Raw genomic sequence first — 27,478 nt, forward strand, 5'->3', positions numbered from 1 at the left:
TCCCGACCCCAAATATGGTGATCAGTTAGATCCTGAGCACGTAGGCAAGACCCAGACACCTGGGAAAGAATTCTCTGTAGTAACTCAGAACCCTCCCCATCTAGTGTCCCATTTACTAAAAACTAATGGCAATACTTAGCATAGGAAAATATTTCTAAGGAGTTAGAGTAAAGCAGAATTGGCATGAACAGCCCAGTCTGGTAACAAGTTTATATCTTAACAGGGATTCCAGAAAGAAGTGAGGCAAATTTCTGGTAGGATTCGTGTAGTGAAAAATCATGAATGATGTTCCTGAGTGATCCCTTGCAGCCCCAACCATCTGTGAAACCTGCTCAGAAGATTCTCTGTCAGATTCCCACATCTTCCATGATGGAAATGTTTCAGCACATTACTACTGAAGCTCACTGGTGCATGAGTCACCAGTGCCCTATGAGGTCTCCCATTCCCTTCGACTGCTAAAAGTTATTTCTGTAAGTGGGTCAGCTAAACAGAAAGGCCGGGCTAAGGCAGAGACACGGCTCTTAATTTCAATGTTGACTTCTCCACAATAGAAATATCTATCCAAATTGGACTTTTAATATTCTTTTACTTTAAAAATAAGGTAACAAAACTACATTTTCATTTACCTCTGAGGTATGTTTTTTATTTCTAAATTATAATCTTGATTTTTAAGTTCAAAGACATTAATATTATAATTGCTTTTCCTAATCATTACAAAACTGCTGACCTTTAATTCTGATAAAACAATTTTGTGCTGCGCTCTACTGAAACCTACTTGACATTTCAATTTGCTTGCATTCCCCCCACCCCCCCATATTGTTCAAACGGGGATGCCTAGTAGCTGGCTGACTTCACATCCTTGTTTTCCAAGTGTACATGACATTAGTTTGCTCAAAGTAGTCCTTACACTTTGAATCTGTTTGCTGAAGCATTGTTACAACTCCTCACGCTCCCTGGCTGATAGAGCAAAATCAGTTTTGATCCCTCAAAAGCAAGATCTAGTCTCCAACTTAACACACCAATTTGGACAACTGCGACTGAAACTGAATCAGGAGTCATTTGTCATTCTACATTTGTGCTGACATCTTAAGGACTAGAATATATGTATATTTTTAAAAGGTGGAAAAAAATGAGACCAAACTTCATTCAGTTTGAAAAGCAGTTTGTCAATTACATTAGAAAAGTAGGGAAGATTGATGGGGATAACAAAAACATAATTCAGGTTTAAATTAACCTGCAACTTAAAGCAGCATAAGGCATTATACAAGAATGTAAAAAATTCCACTTAACTGATTTGAATCATTTTAAATGGTAAATAGGTCCCGTCTGTCTCTAATTTATCCTGGTCAAAATACATGAATTAAAAGACTCCAGTTTTAATAATCTGTAATCAAACTAGAGTAATGGGAAGGTAAAATCTGTAGGAAACATGTACATTTTCCCATAGAGCACAGATTTAGCACTGTAAATATTCCATGCAGGTACAAGAGAGGGGAAGAGAAAAAAAAGCTTACGGTAGTGCTGAAAAGATGCACCATGCACATAATGCAGTAGTACAGAGAACTCTAACAAATGAAGGCAATTGAAAAAAAGGCAGTACTCACCCAAAACATTAAATTGAAAAGGAACATCATGTATTTCAAACAACACAGGCAGCCTCTTGCCATGTTGCACTTCTTAAATTCTAAAAGGAAAACAAAAGATAGATCCAGGTAAAACACCACATATTTGCTGCCTTTGGGTGCATTGTATTTGTCACTTTTTATGCCAGTCCCAGTTCCAATGCCGGTCCCTGTTCCAGCCCCGGTGTGGCTCTGAGTACGTGATCCAGCAGTGCCGTAAAAAGCTCCAGCAGTAAAACCTCGACCAAACTGCCTGCCTGAGGTAGAAGGTTTAGCAAAGTCCGAGTCCTTGCTATCCAAAGATGGACTACGGTGAATTGAAGAATCCTCACTACTTGACTTCTCCATGATCTCTCTTTTCACAGTTGTCAGATTTAATGTCTAGCATCTCTCAGCATTAAAACGCAGTGCCTTATGAACTCCACAGTCATGCAAGGATGATTTTTCTTTATCTTAATAAACAAATCACATAACCACTGTAGAATTTATTGCAATATTCCCTGCATGGCTGCTCTTTTTTCTTTTTTATACCAAAGTAAGCTGTACAATAGGTATCTGCAGCTTTGATTTATGCACCAGCATCCCATGCAGGAACAATCTCATGACATCTTGATGAATTGGTTATGAATAACTTAGCTTTTTATTTAAAATACCACAAACTCTTTCTTCTCACTCTCAGTCCTCTGATCTACAGACAGCAGATGGTCCTTATATCCATTTCCAAAAGGGCAGTCCAGTACATCTGGGGAAGACTTTCTCCAGCCTGAGCACTTTTTTTGCTCTCTCAGCTCTCTTCTCTGCCTCACTCTGACTGCTTCTCACATGCTGTTCATTTTTTTTTTAACCCGTTTGCAGTATCTCATTCAGTAATCAGCTATTGGAGCTCACTCTGAGTGTTGCACTGCTGTTGATGTGAAATCATCAGCAACTGCAACCACTGGGCATTTCCCACAGAAATCCCTGACCTAACTATCAAGTAATACATCCACTCTCTGGATAACCCCTCCCCTCTACTTTACATCTAGCCAATTAGAACAAGCCTTCCCCCAAGGAATGCCTCCATGACATAATATCTTTAACAGGATTAGTATTACTCTGACTATACAAGTGCACAAGAGAAAATCTCTTTAAATGTCAAGTACTGTTTAGCTGTTTATGGGCAAGAATCATGAAGTTATGATACTCTTTTAATGTAATAAAGAGCTGTAAAAAGTAAGGATTAGATACACTGAAGTTAACAAACCCCCAGTGAAATTAACAGTAACTATATACTTTTACATTTTTTGTTGCTTAAATGAATGGCGTGGGACAAGCAACTGGAACGGGCAAGCACCTAGTGTTTGTCTAATAGACACATTTCTCATGTTATACACGCACATAGTATGATGCCATCAACTATGATATAATTAACCATAACGTGAAACACAGAGCTGCTGTCTTTTTACAAAGTAATCAATCAATCCTAAATCTCCTGAATGTTACAGTATCTGAGCCTGCAGCTATTTACACACTATTTAACTGGTTTGTCAAAGATTACTCTAGCACAGTAGCTCTCAACATTTCCAGACTACTGTACCCCTTTCTGGAGTCTGTGACTTGTCTTGCATACCCCAAGTTTCACCTTGCTTAAAAACTACTTGCTTACAAAATCAGACATAAAAATATAAAAGCGTCACAGCAAGCTGTTACTGAAAAATTGCTTACTTTCTCATTTTTACCACATAATTATAAAATAAATCAATTGGAATATCAATATTGTACTTACATTTCAGTGTATAGTATATAGAGCGGTATAAACAACTCATTGTATTCAATTTTAGTTTGTAATAATTTCACTAGTGCTTTTTATGTAGCCTGCTGTAAAACTAGGTAAATATCTAGATGAGTTGATGTAACCCTTGAAAGACCTCTGCATGCTCCCAGAGATACGCGTACCACTGCTTGAGAACCATTGCTCTAGCATACAGTATTCTTTCAGAGTTCTTTCATTATAGATAATGTCTGTGAACAACAAACTCTGACTTGAATGTCCTATTCCTTTCTAGACAGCGACAATTCTCACACTTGGCAGTGTAATGCCTCATGGCATGACTCTACAACACAAGTGGGATAATGATATCAAGACTTCCTGTAACAAAGATACTGTGTTAGCTTTCCAATATTATCTGGAAAACCTACACTAAGCGGACTCCCCTGGAGCATGTGGAGTTTTCTGGGTTTGCTTGGTGTTTTAAAACTGGTTTCACATTAGTTGTGGGTGTTCATAAACGGGCATAAGAGCACCAATAATTGTGTAAAGGAACTGTCCATACAAAAAATAGAAATCCATGCAAATAAAACCTAATGTTAACAGACCATTTGCACAGTGAAGCACTCAAGCCAGGAAATGCAAAAATCATGCACAACCTTAGCTCTGACCTCTCATGTATACACACTACAATACAGCATTTAACTATGTGACCACATGTATTGAGAAAATAATAAGGCTGTCTATTAATCACAGACAACTCTCGCGATTAACTCAAAAAAATTAATCATGATTAAAAAATGAATTGCAATTAATTGCAGTTTTAATCATGCCGTTAAACAATAGAATACCAATTGAAATGTATTAAATATTTTGGATGTTTTTCTACATTTTCATATATTATATATGAGTATTCTGTGTTGTAATTGAAATCAAAGTATATATTATTCTTGATTATAAATATTTGCACTGTAAAAGATAAACAAAAGAAATAGTCATTTTTAATTTACCTCATACAAGTACTCTAGTGCAATTTCTGTGTGGTGAAAGTGCAACTTACAAATATAGATTTTTTTTGTGACATAACTGCACTCAAAAACAAAACAATGTAAAACTTCAAAGCCTACAAGTCCACTCAGTCCTACTTCTTGTTCAGCCAATTGTGAAGACAAACGCATTTGTTTACATTTACAGGAGATAGTGCTGCCCTCTTCTTATTTACAATGGCATCAGAAAGTGAGAACAGGTGTTTACATGGCACTTTTGTAGCCGGCATTGCAAGGTATTTACGTGCTAGATATGCTGAACATTCGTATGCTCCTTCATGCTTCAGCCACCATTCCAGAGAACATGCTTCCATGCCGATGACGCTCATTAAAAAATAATGTGTTAATTAAATTTGTGACTGAACTCCGTGGGGGAGAATTGTATGTCTCCTGCTCTATTCTGCCGTATATTTCATGTTATAGCAGTCCTGGATGATGACCCAGCACATGTTTGTATTAAGAACACTTTCACTGCAAATCTGACAAAATGCAAACAAGATATCAATATGAAATTTCTAAAGATAGCTACAGCACTTGACCCAAGGTTTAAGAATCTGAAGTGCCTTCCAAAATCTGAGAAGGACGAGGTGTGGCGCATGCTTTCAAAAGTCTTAAAAGAGCAACACTCCGGTGAGGAAACTACAGAATGCGAACCACTAAAAAACAAAATCAACCTTCTGCTGGTGGCATCTGACTCAGACATTGAAAATGTACATGTGGTATTCCACACTAGTTTGGACTGTTATTGTGCAGAACCTGTCATCAGCATGGATGCATGTCCCTTGGAATGATGGTTGAAACACGAAGGGACATATGAATCTTCAGTACATCTGGCACGTAAATATCTTGTGCTGCCAGCTACAACAGTGCCATGAGAAACCTGTTCTCATTTTCAGGTGACACTGTAGACAAGAAGCGGGCAGCTTTATCTCCTGCACATGTAAACAAACTTGTTTGTCTGAGCAATTGGCTGAACAAGAAGTAGGACTGAGTGGACTTGAAAGCTCTAAAGCTTTACATTGTTTTGTTTTTGAGTGCAGGGTTTTTTTTGCACATAATTCTGCATTTGTAAGTTTAACTTCTATGATAAAGAGATTGCATCACAGTACTTGTATTAGGTGAATTGCAAAATATTATTTCTTTTGTTTTTTACAGTTCAAGTACTTGTAATCAAATATAAATATAAAGTGAGCACTGTACACTTTGTATTGTGTGTTGTAATTGAACTCAATATATTTGACAATGTAGAAAACAAAAAAATTAAATAAATGGTACTCTATTACTGTTTAACAATGCAATTAATTGCAATTGTTTTAATCGCATGATTAATCGTGATTAATTTTTTAATCACTTGATAGCCCCAGAAAATACATTTTTTCTTCTAGCTTAGATCTATGTACCCAGTAGCACCTTGTAATATGTTGTTATCCTTATATACTAATACTAAATTTATGATCATATCATCATCAAATGCACAACTGGTGAGGCAGTAGTACTGCTGAAAAGGATCTGGGGGCTATAGTGGATCATAAATTGAATACAAGTCAACAATGTGATACAGCTGCAAAAAAGGCTAATATCGTTCTGGGATTTATTAACATAAGTGTCATATGTAAGACACAGGAGGTAATTGTCTGCTCTACTCGGCACTGGTGAGGCCTCAGCGTAAGTACTATGTCCATTTCTGGGCACCACACTTTGGGAAAGATGTGGACAAATTGGAGAGAGCAATAAAAATGATAAAAGATTTAGCAAATTTGACCTATAAGGAAAGATTAAAAAAACAGGGCATGTTTAGTCTTGTGAAAAGAAGATGGATAGGGGACCTGATAACACTTCAAATATATTAAGGGCTGTTATAAAGAAGACAGTAATCAATTGTTCTCCATGTCCGCTGAATGTGGGACAAGTAGTAATTAACTTAATCTGCAGAAAGGGAGATTTAGGTTGCATATTAGGAAAATCTTTCTAACTATAAGGATAATTAAGCACTGAAATAGGCTTCCAAAGAAAGCTGTGGAATTCCCATTCTTGGAGGTTTTTAAAAATACATTAGACAAACGTGTCAAGACGGTCTAAGTTTACTTGGACCTGAGTTAGAGCAAGGGCTGGACTAGATGACTTCTCAAGGTCCCTTTCCGCCCTATATTTATGATTTTATAAAGATATGATGTATCTGCAGTGACAGACATGTTCTACAAGTTCTGCTTACTGTTAAGTATTTCCATTACCTTGCCATGAAATATGCACTATACATAACATTGATTTGTCTCTCTTCTCTGAGCACAGCTTCAATACTGACAGGATCCAATCCAGTAATCAAGCACATGAATAACTTTTTCACATAAGTAGTCCCATCAAAACTCACGTGAGTGAAGTTACTCAGGTTTGTAGTTTGCAAGATAACATCCCAGTGTGTTCAAGAACTAGGTCAGAAATGGTTTCACAGACAGATACCCCAACAAAATTGTATTAAAGAGTGAATATCCTAATATTTATTTTATTTTTTGTCATGATGATGGGAACTGTATTTGCCTCTCTCATGAGCTATCTTCAGGGGCCAAGATTTCCAAAATTTGGAGCCTAAAGATAGGCTCCTAAATTCAAATGTATGCTCCTGTCTGACCAACATGAGAGCTGCTGCATGATCAGCACTTTTGAAAATTGGACAGGTACCTAAATACGACTTTAGAAGCCCAATTATTTTTGAAAATTTTGGGCATGATGTCTTCAAAATGTTGTTCTAATGTTTTCACGCAGAATTGCAGACAGTTGCTTTAACATCTTTTAAATTGTTTTTCCTCCACTTTAGTGAGAGTTTATTGTACAGAATTTGCCCCGCTGTCCATCAGATCTGAAAGTTAACATATTTCTAAACTCCCAAGTTAAGCTGAACCTTTTTCCCCGTAAGCTGACATACAAATGTAGGTATGCTCCTAACTGACAAATACTTAATTGTATTAAACAGCAATAACATTTAAGCTGAGGCGTACTAAGGAAGCACAAATGATAATTAAGGTTACGATTTGGTCACGGATCTCCACCAGCAGATCTCCATGACTTCAGCCTGCAACTGCTGGAAGCTGCAGGGTACCCCCGCCTTCCGAGGTAGCCAGGAGCTGCGTGGTACCCCAGTCGCCACAGGTGGCAGGAGGGGGGAATCCCCTGGCAGCTTCCCAGCCACTGGGGCCAAGGATAGTGCAGAGAAATCCTCCACAGCTCCCCAGTCCCCACGGATGTGGGGGGGGGAATCCCCCGCAGCTCCCCAGCCACCACAGGTGGGGGTCCCTCCCAGCTCCAAGCCACAGCAGGGCAGGGTGCTGGACTCTCTTCCCTTCCTGTTTTGTCATAGACATTTGTAGTAAAACTCAGGGACAGGTCACAGCTTTTTGAATTTTTGTTAATTGCCAATGAACTGTCCATGACTTTTACTAAAAATGTCCATGACAAAAATCATAGCCTTAACGATAATATCTTTAGCACAAAAGTTTACATTGTATAATTGCAAATTATATGTATATGTGAAAATTCAGACCTTTCGTAACCTTAAACTCTCTGCCTCAATTTCTCCATCTGTAAGTGGTGATAATTATTTATTTATCCACCCTGCGGTTCAAACACCGAATGGGATGTTTATGGGTTTTAAATTGACTCCGTTCATTGGATTTTTTAATTTTTAACGGTACAGTCTACACTACCCACTGGATTGGCAGGTAGCAATCGATCTATTGGGGATCGATTTATTGTGTGTAGTGTAGACGTGATAAATCGATCCCTGATTGCTATCCCGTCGACTGATGAACTCAGCTCGGCGAGAGGCGGAAGCAAAGTCGACAAGGGAGCCGCAGCGTGCCGCGAGGACGCGAAGTAAGTAATTTTAATTCAATCTAAGATATGTTGACTTCAGCTATGCTATTCTTATAGATGAAGTTGCGTATCTTAGATTGATATTTCCACCCTCCCCTCCGCCCCCCCCAGTGTAGACCAGGCCTAAGTGTGGAAACATTTTTATTGGGCTTAAGTTTTTTAAAAACTTGTTTTTACAACTTTCCAATATCGGGCCATAGCTAAGTTGACCTAAAATGTTATGAAAGACTTGTTTTCTTATTAAAAGGGATTTTGCATGAACATTTCCATTGCATTTCACCAAAAATCATCATTTGTTAGACGACAGCAATGGCTGATTTGCATCACAGGTTCTGCTTAAACGTTCTGTTCCATTGAACTGACAACAGAATGAGCAATTACTGCTTGCCTGACTGTTTTTGAAATGTTGTATCTCCTGAAATGTACTCTTATTAATGTTTCAGTCAAGTAATAACATTATGGGTACCTGTCCCCTGCTGCCTACTCTGAGTGGCCTTGTACCTACACTACACAACATGATGAAAAATATATATCAGTATATGTTTTAACAAGGGTACCGGAAGGCTTTCCCCTTGTGATTTCCAGTACTTTCCTTATGTGGAATTGTCTCCATCCTTGTATCATTTACCCTACCTTTAAATGTCATACATTCATGTAGCAGTACTGCCAGTCCCCGGTATACAAAAATCATGAAATTGAATTAAAAATTATAAGCTTTTTAAAAATACTATATTTGGATTTTTTTTAATCTGTTTTCTGATTTTTAAGCTTTTTCATGGTTCATGTTTTAAAGGTTCTCTCTACAATGGCTAGAAAAAAAATTTTTTTTAAATGAAAGCTCAGAGTCTCTCATGATCCCTCCCATGACTCCAGGATCTGGGGCTTTCAGAAAAATGCCAAATATTACAAGATTTCAAAAGTATATTATTTAAAAATAACTTAAATTTGAGCTTGTAACCATAAACGCATATTAATTCCCCAATCTTGCAACGGCATTTCTCTTTAAAAAGCCCTGGACCTGCACAGAACCCCACTGAAGTCAGCAATGATTGGCATCAATGCAAAGGGTCATCCCTGCAGATCTGATCACAGGCTAAGCAAATATACTTGTGTACTGAAGTGTGATCTAATGGATATGGCACTACACTGGGACTCAGGAGATCTGGGATCTATTCCCAGCTCTGCCACAGGCCCACTTGTTGACTTTGGGCAATCCTATCCACTGCTCTGTGCCTCAGTTTCCCCATCTGTACAATGAGGAATAATGATACTGACCTCCTTTGTAAAACTTTAAGATCTACTCATGAGAAGTTCTTTATAAGCGCTAAGTATTATTATAAATGCTAAGAGGTAGATGAGGTATTCAGCACCATACCAATTACAAATAAAGCTACGTTTTAGTCACATGTATGTCCATGACTTTTACTAAAAATGTCACGGGTAGTAAACAAAAATTCACAGCCCATGACCTGTCCATGACTTCTACTATATACCCCTAACTAAAATGTGGGTAGGGTGCCGGGGGTGCTCTGGGGGCAGTCTGGGAGTGGTGGGTGCTGGGGGAGGTGGCCCCGGATCCCAGCTGGTGCTGGGGGGTGGAGGTTTGCAGGGCCCCTCAGGGACTTCCTACTCAGCTGTGTGTGTCCCTGCAGTCCTCGGTGGCAGAGGGGCCAGGGAGCTCCGCATGCTGCTCCCGCTATAAGCGCCAGTTCCACAGCTTCCATTGGCCAGGAACCACAGCCAATGGGAGCTGTGGGGGCGAGGCCTGTGGGCAGAGCATGGAGCCCCCTGGTCCCTCCATCTAGGAGGTGCTGCAGGGCAATGCCAGTGGGAGCCAGGGAGCCCCCTACCCCAAAGTAAGCACCCCCCCCCTTCCCAACCACCTGCCTCCTCCCACACCCCCAAACTTCTGCTGCTGGCCCAGGAGCTGCCCAGCTCTGGCAGCCCCTGAGCCACCACCAGCCACTGCAGAAATCACAGAGGTCACACAAAGTCACAGAATCCATGACCTCCATGACAGACTCGCAGCCTTAATTATAAACAACATGTGAGGTTTTTTTTTGTTTATTTAATATAAATTCTGGAGTCCCCCTTGAAATGAAGACTGGTGAGTTTTGCTTTGCTGCATGTGCCACAATGCACAGTTCTGTGCTGTCACAGCTAACCTAGTAGCACTCAGCCTTGCTGGACCGTTAAGCTGGCCTAGACAAAGCATCAGATAAGTGGAGGTTTTAAAAATATTGTTGTATACCCTATGGAATTAAGCCAGGGTATAAAGATATATATTTTACAGACTTTTTTCTGATCTCACTTTAGGCTAGCTCCCATCTTCCCCCAGGACTGAAGGGCTGTGGTGACATCACAGAAGGACACAGGTTGGGATGGTCATAGGAATGGAACTGTCCAGCACAACTTGGAAACAAACAAGGGGAAACCAGATTTAAGTTAATATTAAGTTGATTGTTTACTGTATACCTCGTTATTTAGGGCAAATCAACACAGAGAAATATATTTAGCTCATTTTTTTGTTCAAATCTTTGTAGAACACCATTGACATCTCATCCGAAGGCTCTGATGGCTAGGAAAAAATTTGTGGAAGGTATAAAAAAAGAGCAGTGAGCATGGTGAGATCATTATGTATTTATAATTTGCAGCAAAACCAAAAGCATTTTATTCTTCCATTCATTACTAAAGCCAATATTCCCATGCTTGTGTCCCAAACGTTAGCCACCTGATTCTACATTTAAGTACTTAAATAACTGACCTAGTTTTCAGGGGAGTTAAGCACCCAAAATTTCCAAGTTAAGCCAATGAGAACTGCTAGAGCTCAGCACCTCTGAAAGCTAGGTCACTTAAGTAAATGCCTAACTTTAAGCACCAAGTTTGAAAATTTTGGCCCAAGACACCAACACTTTGTGCTTCTGAATGGTCTCACCTCCCACTGGGCACAATGGGAGTGGAAGGCTAACCAGCACCTCACAGAATCAGGCCCTAGCAGCACTCAATTAATTTACAAGCTCCAGTTCATTTGAGCCTTTTTGCCACTCGACTTGGAGGCCATGAAGCAGCGCTGGAGATTACATCTGGCTTATTCCTGCTGGAACACCAACTCGGCATTTGCATGGCTCAATTAATAAATTATACCAAACTGTTTGCTTATCCTGACAAAAACACCCTTGTTATACCAGGTGGCTTTTTAAAAACATATTGTATGCTCACTGGCCATTTCCCTTCCTTCCACATGCAAATGAGACTTGACTGGTAAATACTGCAGTAAGGCCATTTAGCAGCACCTAAGGCTCCCTCTGCATGTCAGCGGGACCTTACAGTAAAATGCACTCCTCTCTCCCACACCATCTCAGATGCCCTTCTTTTGAATAATTACAGGATGGAAAACATTATGTGTTTCATTAATCTGATACAAATTTTATTGAATCATGAGATTTTCTACCAAAACATCCATTTTGTTCTCACATTCGAGTATCTGGCACAAAGACAGTAAAGGAACAAACAGATTTTCCAGTCCACAGCTCTCAAAACTAAGGCCCAGCCTATCACAAAAATGAGCATTTAGGACACTAGCCTGTGTTAGATACATGGCACAGAGTGCTGCGGATCTGAAGGAAATCTGGGGGTGATGGTGGAGGAGCAGGGGCTCAATGTTGGTAAGTTACAGAGCAACTGAAATTTGTTCTGTCACTTAGATTGCTCCGATATAGCTCTTGTAGTCCACAATTCCAGGCTGATGCACACCCAGTAATGGCCAACTCCTGCAATTTTATTGCAAGCTTCAAGTTATTTGGCGTTCTTCTCAAAGCCGCAGTTCCTGAAGTCATGTGATTGTACAAGAATCAGAACCAAAGGAAGTAAGTTTCCAGCCCTCATGATTGCAGACAGACTGGAAAATATGACCCCCAAAAGCTCAAAAACAAAAAAGAAGGAAAAAAAGAACCCAATCAATGTAGCATCTGAGCATCTCACAATTTTTAATGTATTAATCTCATAACACACCTGTGAGGCACGGTCATGTTATTCATCCCCATTTTACAGATGGGGAACTGAGAGGACACTACAGAGGGGCACAGCTGTACACTGCCAAACATCTCCAGAACACACTTTCCACATTCATTCTTTTTCCATACAACCCTTTGAGCAAGAATTCAACTATCCAGGCCTTCTCCAAGGTACAACAGGCTTTCAAAAAGGCTAAACTGTTGCCAGGAAACTTGACGACTGCCCTCTTTCTGTCAGTAGCTCAAGTCACAATCAGGGTAGCTAAAACTTACTGCTATATATTTATATAAATTGGATTTTTTATTTAAATTAAATCCAGGTGTATGTTTAAAAAAATAAACCTCGTTATAATTAAGTTTGAAATTGACAACCTATCAAGGACTAAATTTATAATATATTAAAACAATTTAAATTAAATAAAATAATATTAAGCTGTACGTGTTTGCTGCCAAGTTTTAAAGAAAGTCCAACCACTGAACTGGTGGAAGTCATTCACTAACATGGAACCTGAGTTTGCTGAAGTGCTAAACTAGCTTTTGGCAGCAGTAACATCTTCCGCAGGTACAGAGAGAATATTTTCTCCACTTCAGTTTATTCAATTAGTTCATTCAAAGTTAAGAAACCAATTGGAAGTTGAAAATTAGGATACTTTGTTTCTCATTTCCAATCTACAAATAAAAAGTAAGTGAGAGAGTATGAGATCTACTAGTTCAAAAATCTTGAAGGACTTAGTGACCAGAAACAATCAATTCAATTCACTAACTACAAATAACATCTCTTTAATTTAATAAATCAGATAGTTTTAAATGCAAAACAAGTTTTGATCAACTTTTTTCTTTGTGTGTCTAGCACAAGGTAGTTTCATTGTATTAAAACATACCAATAATAATAAAATGCTATTTTATTGCATTCACGGAATTGGACTTTCCATCCAAGTAGAACATGGCATAAATTGTAAGTAAAAATTAATCATTATCTAGTAAAAAAAAAAAAAAAGTTAAGCTATATAAAGGCTTAAATAAATGTGTCTAGATATAATATATTCTCCTAGTTAGCAAAAAGAAGCATCTCAATAGTGTAAAAGTTACATTTAGTTGCAAACCAACATGCTTTAATCGTTATCAATCAATGAGAATCAATCTTTCTTTAGGAAAATAAAAAGTACAAAAGCAAAACATGATTAAAATTGATTATATAAATCAAGGTTTCCTGTTTGCTGATTTTAACTGATTATTTAAACCACTTTGATTTAAATCAGTCCACCCTGACAACAACTCAAGATCCATGAATGCTATGCAAGGGAGATGTGGATCCATAACAAGGACTGGAAAAAGCAGAATATGGCTGCATATACACTACAAAATTATGTCTACCTAACTTACATCCGTGTACAGCCACCAGTTATTAAATCGCTTGTGCGTGCGCACGTTTGGCTTTTGTCAGCAGTGGGCGTCCTTATCAGGAGCCCTTGTATCGGTTGTATTGTCACTATGGGTTGCTGTGGGATGGCTCCTGAAAGCCAGTAAATGTCGATATAAGCAATACAGTGTCTACACTGACACTGTGTCTACCCAATTACATCTACGATGACTTTACAGCAGTGGTGGACAATCTGCGGCCCGTCAGGGTGATCTGCTGGAGAGTCGCAAGACAGTTTGTTTACATTGACCATTCGCAGGCACGGCCACCCGCAGTTCCCAGTGGCCGCAGTTCGCCATTCCCAGCCATACCTATCTGTCTCCACCACCTTCAATTAGTGCTGACTTCTCTTGAAATTACTTTTAAAAAATTATAACTATTATTATTATTGGAGAGAGAATTGTTTCAATAATACACAGACCCAGAACTAAACACTGCAGTGACTCAAACTCATAGACATAATCCACCCCTCCCACTCATCAGCGGCGTATTATCGCCTAGGCCAACAAAGCCTAGGCCTAGGGCAGCAAATTTATAATAGCAGCATTTATGTAATCGCGGCATAAGTGATGCCGCGATTCTACCAATCATAGCGCGTATTGAAACCACGAATGACGGCGCAATGCCATTTAGTAAACATACTCACGAGAACCCTAAACGTTAATATGACCAGAAGGAAGAAATTAAGCGGTTCTCAGTTTTAAAAAAAAATGCTATACAAAAGAAAGGGAAAATGAAATGATAGTGAAAATGCACAAAATAGATTCCTTTGTTGTATCAGTCAGTGCCAACAGTGAGACAGAAAAAATAGTTGACAGTAGTGAAGTACAAAGTGAAAATATTGGTGTTGATATTGAAAATATGATATGAAACTAATGAAGAAATTCCAGCTGCGATTAGTGTTGAAGAAAATGCTCCAAATACTAGCATATCATAGACTACCGGGAATCATGTTGATCTGGATATCTTTGACAATACTGCAGAGATTTGCAAATCACGTCAATCAGAAATTCAATCTGACATTGTAATATCTACCATAAGTAATGACCCAGGCCAATGGATATTGAATGATGCTACAATTGAGTATCGACACATAGTATTAAACAAAATATCAATAGTGATTTTACTAACTCAAAAAAGCAACATACTGATAAAATGCATGTTCTAACAAAAAATGTGTTTGAACATCATCTTTTAAACTGTGAAGTAAAGCCACGGCACTATCTTGTATATTCAGAGAGCAAAGGAGCCATGTTTTGTGCCCCATGTCAATTATTAGGTGGGATCTCTAGTCTGGTGATGAATGGACACCATGACTGGAAAAACATATCAGCTTGACTACATGAACATGAAAATTCAACTGAACATAATACGTATGTACTGACAATGGTGAAGAGAGGCGAGATATCTGGAAGAATTCATACAAATTTAAAAGTTCAAATGGAAGAAGAAATTTATTGGAGAAATGTGTTGAAGAGGATTGTAGCAGTGGTAAAGAAACTTTCAAGCAGAGGACGTGCATTTAGAGGTAAGGTGGAAAAATTTGGATCACCTTATAATGGCAGTTACATGATGGCCCTTGAGCTTGTTGCAGAATTCGATCCATTTTTAGCAAATCACATTGCACGTCACAGTATCTTATCTTTCATCCTATATATGCAATGAATTTGTAAAATTGATGGCTTCAAATGTGATCTCAAATATTATTAAAGTAAAAGAAGCCAAATATTTTTTGATAAGTGTTGACTCAACCCCCGACATCTCATGTTGATCAATTGGTTTTTATACTGAGATATGTAAACCATGATGTAGAAACCAGTAGAGAGGTTTCTTTGTTTTTTTACCAAATACTGGCCACAAATCCGAACAGTTAGCTGATGCTGTACTTTCAACTTTGAATTGTTATGAATTAGATATCGCAAACTACTGTGGCCAGTCATATGACAATGCCACTAACATGTCTGGTGTACACAGTGGGTTGCAAGCAAGAATAAAGAATATAAAAACTTATGCCATGTATGTGCCTTGCTTTGTGCATTCTTTAGGTCTGGTTGGAGTACGTGCAGCAGAAAGTTGTCAAGAAGCATGTTCATTTTTCTCAATTGTTCAACATCTTTATTCATTTTTTTCTGCCTCTACTCACTGGTGGGAGATTTTACTATCTAATTTGAAGCCAGGCAGTAAACTAATAAAAGACTTTCTGAGACTCGATGGTCATCTCGAGAGGAAGCTTGTTATAATTTGAGTGAAAACTGGAATGCTATAATTAAAGCCTTAAATACAATAAAGGAAGATGCTACTGAGAAACCTTTTACACATAATGAAGCTGTAAGCCTGCAGCGAAAACTCGATTGACTTGAGGCAGCTTTTATGGCTGTATTTTGGAGCTCACTCTTGGATCGATTTCACATAAACTAGCCAAAAACTGCAAAATGTTAATATTGATATACAGACAGTTGTAGAACTCTACAACTCACTAATAGGATACATTAACTCTATACGGGACTTGTTTGATATGTATGAAGAGAAAGCCAAAGAAAAATCTGATACTGAAGACTACAAATTTGACACAAGCCGAAAAAGAAAGCGTTAACTTCAATCTCATGAGACACGCGAAGATGAAGTGGAAATGTGTGGTAGAGATACATTTAAAGTAGATACCTTTTTAACAATACTAGACCTTGTATGCTCCGAATTAAAACGCAGAAGTAATGCATATCAAGAAACGTATGGCAGATTTCAGTTTCTCTCTAATATTACCAATACTTCAACAACAGATATAACAGTTCACGCTAAAAAATTACAGCTACGCTACCAAGGAGATTTAGAAGAATCATTCGTGAATGAGTGTTTACATTTTCGAACATATCTGAAAGGTGACGAAATTCCTGAAAATGAAAATAAAGTCAATTTTAAAACATTCATTCAATATATCCAAATATTGATATTGCCTTCCAATATTCGTTTGCACACCTGCTAAAAACTGTTCAGCAGAACGATCATTTTTGGCATTAGAAAGGGTGAAAAACTATTTGAGGGCTAACCTCAGTGAAGAAAAATTAAACTCCCTTTCTCTCCTGACAATTGAAAAGGATCTAACAACTTCTCTGGTTTATACAGAATTAATTAATAAATTTGCCGCTCAAAAGGTATAGGCATAAACAAATGTAACTACTTACTACTCACATACTTTTATTTCTTTTATCGTATCTACATAAAATAAAAATAAAAAAATATTTGACATACACCAGACCCCCGCCTGAACATGGGGCTTTGGATCCATGCTCGGCCCAGCACTATAAGCGAAATTGTGCTATACAGACGTGCGTTCAAGCAAGAGTCTGCTGTACTTGTAATTTTATTTATAATAAAACTTGTAAATGTTCAATTATTTTAATGATATTTAGATTTATTTTAGTTCAAACGAATTTGTAAAAATACTAAAACAAGTTCATATGGGGCTGGGGCAGCAATTATTTCAGGGCCTAGGGGTGGCAAAATCATTAATCCGCCACTGCTACTCATGGTACAGGAGTCTAATTTGTCTGTATAACAAACTATATTTATACGATTCGCATTGACAAAACATACAATTTTGCCTATTAAAATGGTGTCCCCACTAGGTACACCAACATCTATACATGATCAAGGAAAGATCCCATTGTGTGACATTCCACTGTGCCAAACATCCAATGGCATTTGGTCAGCGGTGTTCTGTTTAAGATTGGCTGCCAATAGTATACACTAGGGTTCTGGATTTGATTTCACACTCCAGACTCCAAATACAGCATAAGAGACGAGGTGTCGCCATGTCTCAAAGTCAGATAATGAAATATCTGCAATCAACGTCATGAGATGCTATTCTGCTGTGATCAGATGCTGCTGATGAAATGACATGCTAATGCAGCGCATATATGGGGTATGAATGTCAAAGATCAGACTAAGGGTCTGAACCTAAAAATAGGTGTTATGACAGATCTGCATACCAGTTTCCTCAATTCAGTATCTGCTGTAATAATCCACCACCTAATAAATAGCTCGATACATTCTAATGGCCAGAACTGCACTCCATGATACTCAGATAAAATATTAGCAAATAAACACTAATCAGTGTGTTTAGGCTGCTGCAGCTAGTGAAAGATAATTCTAGTAGGCACAAATCAAGTGAAATGTGATGAATACTGTGGTTTATTACTATGCATCACTGAAAATTTACTGACCAAGCAAATCCAATATTTCTAAATGCTCCACAGAGGACATAGATATACATGCTTGAAAATCTCTTGCTCTTTCTGGCAAAACATCAAACACTGTTTTGAACTAATCTGGCCAGTATTTTATGGACTGTCCAATCTAGACTTTTGGGTAGGAGAGAAAACTTCCACTAACTACCCTGTGCTTCATGCTAAGCCAACATATTATATTTGCAGCTCATCTTCACAGGCTTAAATGCTACATTACTCTCTGTGCAAAAAAAAAAAAAAAAACACATTTAAATCAGCAAATTTCCTTATCTCAGTCATAAGCAATGCCTTAAGATTATAAATAAACTCCATATTTTTAAAATTCAATTTATTTTTACATTATTTTGCTGTTTACATTTTGCAGTTCTCTCAACTTGCATGATGAAAGCAGGCTACTACTCAGCTGCAGTTTTGATTATAGTCTTGTCTAGTCAATTACACTGATAAAGTCACACACTAGCAGAAAGCTACACTTGTTGGGTTGCAAACTACAGAGAACTTTATTTGTAAAGAAACCTACAGATTTTCAATTCAGAGACAGATTTCTATTCGTATGCATTTGTTTTTAAAAAATTAAACAAAACCTCATTTTGAACCAAGTTAGACCCAAAAATGATCCTTCAAAGACATTTCCCTCCAGGAACTATAATCTGGAAAGTCTATTCTTTTCATTCATTATTACTTGTTTTGTGGGGCAGGGGGAGGAGGGGCATTGTGCTAGGCACTGTACCACACAGAACAAAAAGATGGCCCCTCTCCCAAAGAGTTTGCAATCAACAAGAAACAGGGAGCATGAGAAAACAATTGCATTGAAGTGTTTGAATGACATTCCTAAAGCAATCAGATCAACTCTCTCACCAGCAGCTTTTAAGAAAGTAATATCTACAGGAAGATAGGACCTGCCATCACAGATCAGGCCATTAGTCCACCTAGTCTGGTATCCTGTCTAACAGCAGAAAGTACCAGATGCTTGAGAAGAATGGTTAATCTATGCCCTGAAGCAAGAAAATTTGTATCCCTTCTAATTGTTTTTCTCTCACCTTGCATAACTGGGAATATGTTCTCATATCCACATAAATAAGAGTTAATAGAGGAGGTATCTGAGCCTCTACTTATTATCTTTAGAAAGTCATGGGGGACAGGAGAGATTCCAGAAGACTGGAAAAGGGTAAATATAGTTCCCATCTATAAAAAGGGAAATAAAAACAACCCAGGAAACTACAGACCAGTTAGCTTAACTTCTGTGCCAGGGGAAGAATAAGGAGCAATAATAAGCAAATATCTATTTCTGCAAACCTTCGAAGTGGCAAGTGATAGGGAATAGCCGCATGATTTGTAAAGATTAAATCGGGTCAAGACCGAAGTACTGATAGCTTTCTTTTAAGAAATAACAAAGTCTATATAAGTCGCGGATTAAAGGAGAGGGCGTTTGTTTTTATCAATGGACTAGGCGGCCCAAAAACCTATACAGCTAGACGTGTCTAGTAAACGGCATTATTAGTACGAACACCCCCATTGGGTGTTCTCGCATGATATCCTTATCAAAAAAACTAGGCACAATACAATTTAGATGAGGCTACTATTAGAGTGGGTGCATAACTGGCTGGAAAACCGGACTCAGAGAATGTTATTAATGGCTCCCAATCCTGCTGGGAAAGTGGCTATAACAAAAGTGGGTTCCTCAGGGGTCTATTTAGGACTGACTTTGTTCAATATCTTCATCAACAACGATGAGGTGCATAGAAAGTACGACTTTAGTTTGGAGTGTGCGAAGGCGGGACGGAAAATATACCACCAAAACTAGAGAGAGAATTGAAACAATTTCTGCTTCTGTTGAAGAGAGAGACAGGATCAAAATTCTCACAGGGAAATGATCTGAACAATCAATGCTTAGTTATACTCTCTTCGTCTGAGATCTGGGGGCGGTTACACACCAGATTGTATTAAAGCTCTCAAGTTCTCAAAGAGCGAGAATTGCAAATGGCGAATCCACTGTAAAAAGAGAAGAGAGATCATGTAATAAACCACATTATCTCAGAAATTGTTGAATTGGGTAGGATACTTGTCTTTATGGATTACGCGATTCTCGGGGCAAATAATGCAGAAGAGATTATGGGGTCAGATGGACTCCATCATATAACTCACCCGTTTATTATTATTCTAATCTCATTATTTTCGTATGAGTGTGTTCGGAAAACTAGGAAGAGCGGGAAACGTATCTGGGATGCAATAACAGGGGTGTAGTAAAATTACTATATTTGATGATCGTACGGGACACCCGCCAAAGATCAATCTATTTGTTGGCGTGGGTGCTCTTCCTGCGCCTCGTTCAAAGGGATCCTCACTGCGTGGGGCTAGTTAGCTGGTGTCCAGTTGAGTACATGAACAACGCAATTATAATCACACAGAAAAGGGGAGGATGTGCAGACAATCTGCCCGCCCCGACGACGCGGTCACGTAGAGTTAGTTCCACCAAGAAACATATTTATAGGCTTCTTTAATAACATGAACCTTCAAGTGAGAGAAGAGCATGAAAAAGAATTGCGAAGGATATATATTAGTAGTTTTAAAGTTAGACATTGAGAAAGAACATAAAGACCGGAGGGTGACCACCCATTAGATAGCAGGGTTTCGGTATCTAAAAGGGTTCATCAGGAAGGAGGAGAAAACGTGGTTCGACTGGGCCTTCTATATGATTTTAAACCCTAAAATCTAAGATTCGGAGCAATCGGCTTAAACAACTCCTCAGCTAAGTGAGATATGAAATAAGTTGACAATTATGTCAAAACGTTCCCTCCAACCTCATCATGTTGTGGCGTTACGGACTCTACTGGGTTAATTAATAGAGCCTAGGGAGGCTGTGGAATCTCCATCTCTGGAGATATTTAAGAGTAGGTTAGATAAATGTCTATCAGGGATGGTCTAGACAGTAGTTAGTCCTGCCATGAGGGCAGGAGACTGGACTCGATGACCTCTCGAGGCCCCTTCCTGTCCTAGAGAGTCTATGAATCTATGAAAATAGCTAATCCTTTTTAAATTCTACCAAGACCTTGGCCTCACTATCTTCTAGCAGTGAGTTCCATAGGTTTACTATGTATTATGTAAAAAAAGTGATTCCTTTATCTCCTTTCAATGTGTATTATTCATTATTCTGTAAGCCTCTATTACATTCCCTTTTATTAATCTCTCCATTAATCTAAACAATTCTAATCTTTCCAGTCTTTGTTAATATGGAAGTCTCTCCACGTATCTAATCATTTCAGTCACCCATCTCAGGGCCCCTTCTATTTCTGCTGTATGTTTTTCTGAAATTAGTAAAATAATTTCTTCTGATACATTGAAGATTAGACCCTTTTAAAACCTATGTCCCTTTTAAAAAGGACATAGCTGATTTAATCAGCTAAAGTATGATTTTTAAACCTATGTTTTTAATTACACCTTACATTAGTAAAATTGAAGTTAATTAGATTTGACAAACACCTTTGCACAGTTCGTACTCTCTCTATAAATATTAGGTTCAAAATTCTCTTTTTAAAAAAACACAAGCTACTTAAATTTGGGGACTACAAGGGAATACCCTGGTAGTCTCAGTTCTATATCCTATATGTAACATTTTTACTTGCTACAGTACTTTTAATTGTGAACTTTTAAAGGTGTTTATTGTAAAATGGGAAGCAGCCCTGCCATCAAGACAAGGCCTCACTGTAAACTAGCTGACATCAGCTATACCAAACCTTGGCCAGCAGAATGATGAAAATACATACGTAGCTCCAGTTATTGTCTCATTTCCACAACACCAAGAACTACATGCATAGAAATGATTTATAATAGAACACATAAACAGAGATTAGAGGAGTGGAAGCTGTGCACAGTGCAGAAGATGGAATACACAGATAACGGTCAGTGCACCACAGCATTGCCAACCCCAAGTGTTCCAACATCACAAGTCAGGTCCTCAAAAAATCAAGAGAGACTGGCTTAAAAATCTTGAGATTTTAAAAAAGAATACATTTTGGCTTCTTTTTAATTCACCTTCTGGGTTTTGAACCTTTAGGTGTCACGTTTTCAAAGTTTTCTCCACAACCTTGAGGGATTAACTTTTTTTTTTCTTCAATGTAAGCTGAGTTTCTCATGTAGCCCCATGACTCCAAGAGCTGGGGCTTTAAGAAACACATCAAATATCACGAGAGAGTCAGACTATAACTGAGAGAGCTGGCAAGATCATTATGAGATTATTCTTTTCTCCTGACCAGCACAATATGAGTTTGTTAACAAGGGAACTCTTCTACCTATGTTCCGTGGGTACTACAAGTTCTCTAGGGAAAAAATAAGAGAGTATTAGCTCTTTGGGGCAGGGTCTGTCATTTCCTATAGGTCTGTAGAGTGCCTAGCACAACGGGGTTCCAACCTGGTTGGCCTCTATGTACTGTCACAATATAAATGATAATTTAAAAAAAAATCCACCAAACAGGACTCCACAGGAGGAAAGATCCAAGAGGACAACAAATAACTTCACAAGCGAGTAACCAATTTTACAAGGCAACACACCTCTCTCAAAGCTGCTTAACCGCACTGTGATAAAGACACAATTCCCGGCACATTCCTTTCATAACCTCCATTCCTTCACTGCTCAAATATTCATTTTTTGGCACTTAAGTGTAAGCAGGTGTGATCCCATGAACGGAGGCATTTAATACCAATACGTCAGGGCTGGCACAGAGACAGCAGAGACACCTGCAATGGAGAGCACACTTTCAGCATTAGCGGAGGCTCCCTTTCTCATTAACCCACCACTGCCCAGAGCCTCCAACTTAAGACAAGGCTGACTGGCTTTTGAGTAGAGAATGGCATCCCAAATAGATGGGCATAACTAACAGAAATCAAGAGATTGTTTATAAAATGTGGTTTGTGAGGACACGATTTGGAGCCAAAACTCACCCCAGGTTATATACTCAGTTTAACGAGCATGCCACTGTTGTCCAAAGTACACAGCCGATTCAAAACATATCCATTGAATTTAGCATTTGTGAAAGATGCAGAACCACAACCATGAAGACGGAAGCCCTCAGCAAAATAGGCTCAGTCCATGCAGCAGGCATGGCTGTGGCAAGGCTGTGGAGCAGAAACCTTTAGAGACATGAGAATAGTTCAGTCTCCATGGCCCAGTTAATCCTTGCCCTCCTCCTGAGGCTACCAACTGTGACAATGGGTTATGTTGCTATACTGTTTTTTCCCCCTTTTCCTTTCAAAAAAGAGAAGTTCCGGCAGCCACAAAGAACATTTTGGAATAACTCAAAGTAAGTATAGGGTAAAAGCAGGGGACAATAAAAGATGAGAGCCATAAAAAGAGGCTTCATTCATAATAGTACATTTGAAGTACCCCATGTAGAATGACTTCAAACAAGCCATTGCACCAGGACCAACATTCATCCTGCTAGATTGACTGAATCCTATTCCATAGCTTTACCCTAGTTTTACAACATTTCTCTGAGGAAAGCTCTCATATTTCCTTCCTGTCTCCAGTGCATCGGAAGTGCATTATTTTAATTTTATTTATTTAGATTTATTAAATGGGTCTCATTGGGGCATTTGCATTTCCTGCTTCTTCTGTGGCATTACCATGGGATATTGTCAGCTTAGACATTAAACAGAGGATGTGTCAGTAAAGCAACAGACTTGCAATTAAATCTTTTCTCTTCTTTTTGGCAAAGAGAAGTCAAATTTGAATCCCAGAGGAGGCAGATACTGTATCCATTTTACTCACCTCACAAGAATGTAGACTAAATGGTTCTCATCAATTCGGTCTGAGGAATGGTGTAAAAATGAAAACAAGGTAAACCTCTTAGCGTAATCCAGTAGGTTTATATAACAGTGCTGCTAGTCAGGAGCTTCACAATCACTCTGTCAACTCTTATTACTAGGGTATGAGAGTTTAAAAATGACAAAGAAGGAGAGAGGGCAGGGGAAAAATCAGGTCAAAATTCTATAAGGTGCTGTCTATCAATCTATAGAAATTATGTAGCAGTTGAACTACCTGGTCTACGGTATAAGCCATCTAACTTTTACTGTGTATTAATTAATGAGCCATTTCAAATGCGGAAGTATTACTACAATATCTAATCTATAGTTTTATGACCTTATCTGCATTGAGGAGGACTCATTTACACTTGGCGAGAATGCCAAGCGCTAGCTGCAATACCAGGCATTCAGAGCCTAACATAGGGTATAAAGAATGGAAGCAGGCATTTGACTGCCTTCCAAGAGCCAAGCCCACATTCACTTCAATTTTGAAAATGCCAATGGCACCATCAGAGAGGTTAGGGGACAAGAGGACCAAATTACAGTTGGTCAGTGCCCACTGATTGACAACCTCCCTAAAATTCTTCACAGAAGTGCTTAAAAGAAAAAAAACTCAGATATTTTGGAATAAGCTATGTCGTTCAACCTTCTCTGATCCATTTAGACATGTAACAAGTATGCAGCAGTTATGGTATGAAATATCGATTGGCCTTTAAGAGCAGCACTTTGTACATTCATCAAAGGAAGATATTTTCCATTTGCAAATTAATTGGGACGCTGGCATTTTGTTTCAGAAGCAACTTTGACATCTTGCTTCATCCTATGTACTGCACATTTGTCTTAGAGAGAGAGGAATATACCAAATGTGTGTTAATAAATGCTTACAAAGCTGCATGCCTTTTGTCAGGATTGATTTTTAAAAGGCAAAACTAAATTAAAGGCTTTGGAAGCAAAATGTAAAAAGGTACAATCCCTTGAAAGCAAAGATGCTGGGGATTTGGTAAAATACTGTCCTAGAAGAGCCAGATTATGGTGCCACCAAAAAACAACTGCGGGTAGCCACTATCTCCAACAGCACTGCTGACATCTGTGCCCAGCTCACCTAAGCTAAAGAGGCCTTTCAGAGTTTCAAAAGTCAGAGGTAACCAGTAGCTTATCAGGAAGGGTATATGCACAGCCAAGTATGTTTTTATCCCCCATCGCAGTTACTATGAAGCAGACCCACTGCTAAGCATAGCTATCCCTGCCTCTGAAGCAAAAGGAAAGAGCTTTATTCAAAACTGCTCCATGGATTTTATCCAGCCTACTTCATAGGCTTCTTCTGCTTCTATTCTCCCGCTCATGCCCCATCCACTCCCCTTGTATTGGCCTCCTTCCTGTCAAACAATCCAGCCAAGAATGACACAAGAACCTTCTTGTACCATCTGGAACAGCCTTTCTGTATCGCTCTGCATTATGGACCATCACCTCTTTTTGCAATCATACCTGAAACCCAATATTTTTATCTCCCCACTAGCCACCTCTCAATTTCTTTTTCCCCTCTACTTCTCTGACTTTATTACAGAACTCTCTAGTACATTATTTAGTATTTCTATAACACTGGTATGGAAGATATGATATAAAACTTTATTACTAATGTGTCCACTCCCCTTCACTGCAAACTGAAAGAAAACTTAGCCCACTCATCCTCCTTTAAAAATTAAGAAAAGAATATATGTCTTCTAGTCATTTTTCTTTTTTAAAAATATATTATACTCAAATGTGCAATATTAAAGAGTAATTCTAATTTGAAAAGTGACTGTAAACATTGCACTTTGGCATCCCATGTTCACCATATGTCACTCATTTCCAGATCAAATCTGCATCGTTTACAAGGTGCTTTTTCAAACCCAACCTGAATTTTTTCTGCCCTGTGCATTAAGTAGATACTGCAATTGAAACTTAGTTAATAATTCAATTGATTTTGATGAGCCGAAACAGAATCCAGCTCTCTCCCCCAGAGCCACACTGTTGGGGCCCTATAAAGTTAACAGGAATATACAGTAATAAACGCTTATTTTAAATCAGTAAAGTCAGCAGCTATGGTTCTCTGAATACTCAAAGGAAACAGATCAGTTGAGTCAGAAGGTGCCATTTTCCCTTTTTGCATAATCACTATTCAGAAGAGAATGGCATTTTATACCTGTTCTATAATTCGAATTTGAGCTTACTTGTTTACTGTGTTACAAATAAAGCTGAGAAAGCACAAAGTATTTTGAAAAGGTGAAGAAACTGACAGTTATTCCAGGACAGTGCCTCTCAGACATAATCTATTACTGCTCAATACCCAAACTTTCAACTCATACAGTACACATGCCTAATTTTTGCCCTCAGCTAATATGTCTGCTGTGTTTATATAGGCTCTCTCAATCAATGGGCTCTAATTGGATCTTTTAGACCACATCAATACCCTAGCTATGGGGGGGGGGGGGGAAACAGGATGCTCATTAATGAGTTGTTCATGTGCATTCTAGCTTGCCTGCCTCAAGATTATCCCAGTTTACTGCTTTATAAGTATAAGTATATCTTGTATTTAAAATATAATTAGCTTTTCTAAATCATTTCAAATAACAAGAAATCTAAGATTCACAAAAAGGCTCCCATGCTGTATCCCACACTCTCAGAACAGGCAGGAAAAGCCTCATAACTTTACATACTCCTTTGCCCTAAGCTATCTGGTACCACTGTGAAGCACTGTTAAATAGCTGCCACGTGTGCCCACAGATTTAATTGGTAAGAGAAGTGACCTCTGCACACGATTTGAAAATCAACTTGTTAGATCTGTAAAGCATTTTGGGACCCTTCAGGATGAAGGCTATATAAATATTAGTTATGCACATTTCTCAAAACAGTGGTGAGTGCAACAGAATTGGCTACTACTGAAAATAATAATATTTTGGAAAAACATTTGATATTAATATATGTAACGTTAATATTTGGGGGGAGGGGCGGAAACCAGGTAAGACATCTTCCAGGGATGCTGCACAGTACACTGAATATAAATGTTGAGAGCCTTAATACATTGAGTGTGCTTTTAATTTTGTATTTAAAGTTCATAAATAAATTAAAACATAAGACTTTTAAGTACAATGAGATGAGGACTGGGACCAGATGTTCTGACTATCACCTGAAACGTCCACTGTATTTTCAGACCAACAACGTCAATCAAAAATTTAATAGCAACAGTCCCTAAAACTAGGGGTGGGAGGGACTAAATGTCTGATCACCCCCATCTTAAAGCTTAAAAGGCAGAGATCAGGTTCCATTGATACAGAGTTTTAAATGGATAGCGGAGATGGCTGACTTGCCTGCTGTATAATGACAGCTGCAAGCATTGAAATGTCAAATTTAAGATGTACAATACAGTGATACGTAATCAAAGCGAGAGCATTTTCAGAGCAGAAAGAAAAAGGATGCATTTCTTATTAGCAGCTAGAACTGGCAAATTAGCAACTTCCTCATCCTATCAACTGAGTATCTATAAAGCTTGTCTGATCTGTGTGAATTAATTTGGTAATTATCCTTTCTAATCTGTTAACTAATGTCTTGACCAGGGGTTTAAAATCCACATTTAACAAAAGGAGCAGGCACAACAAATGCAAAAACAAACAACCTTCAATCTCATAGATCTCTCCTGCTCTACTGCAAGGTGACCTCGGCAGAGGAGTGAAATAGGCAGAA

The 27,478-nt window shown here is 38.5% G+C and overlaps 1 protein-coding gene across 3 annotated transcripts in view; it reads right to left on the bottom strand.

Moving 5' to 3' along the window:
- Window positions 1-27,478, bottom strand: part of TSPAN9 (tetraspanin 9) — a 286,567-nt gene that overhangs the window by 151,511 nt on the left and 107,578 nt on the right. For 2 of the 3 annotated variants that reach the window (XM_075070859.1, XM_075070858.1), the window contains one exon: window positions 1,605-1,684. In XM_075070859.1, the coding sequence (XP_074926960.1) occupies window positions 1,605-1,667 (63 nt within the window). In that variant the 5' untranslated portion in view covers window positions 1,668-1,684. Of the gene's footprint in view, window positions 1-1,604; window positions 2,589-27,478 lie in introns of those variants that run through there. The other variant, XM_075070854.1, reaches the window with a different exon arrangement.

This window comes from Chelonoidis abingdonii, chromosome 1 (genome assembly GCF_003597395.2).
Source record: "Chelonoidis abingdonii isolate Lonesome George chromosome 1, CheloAbing_2.0, whole genome shotgun sequence".
Taxonomy (NCBI): Eukaryota; Metazoa; Chordata; order Testudines; family Testudinidae; genus Chelonoidis; species Chelonoidis abingdonii.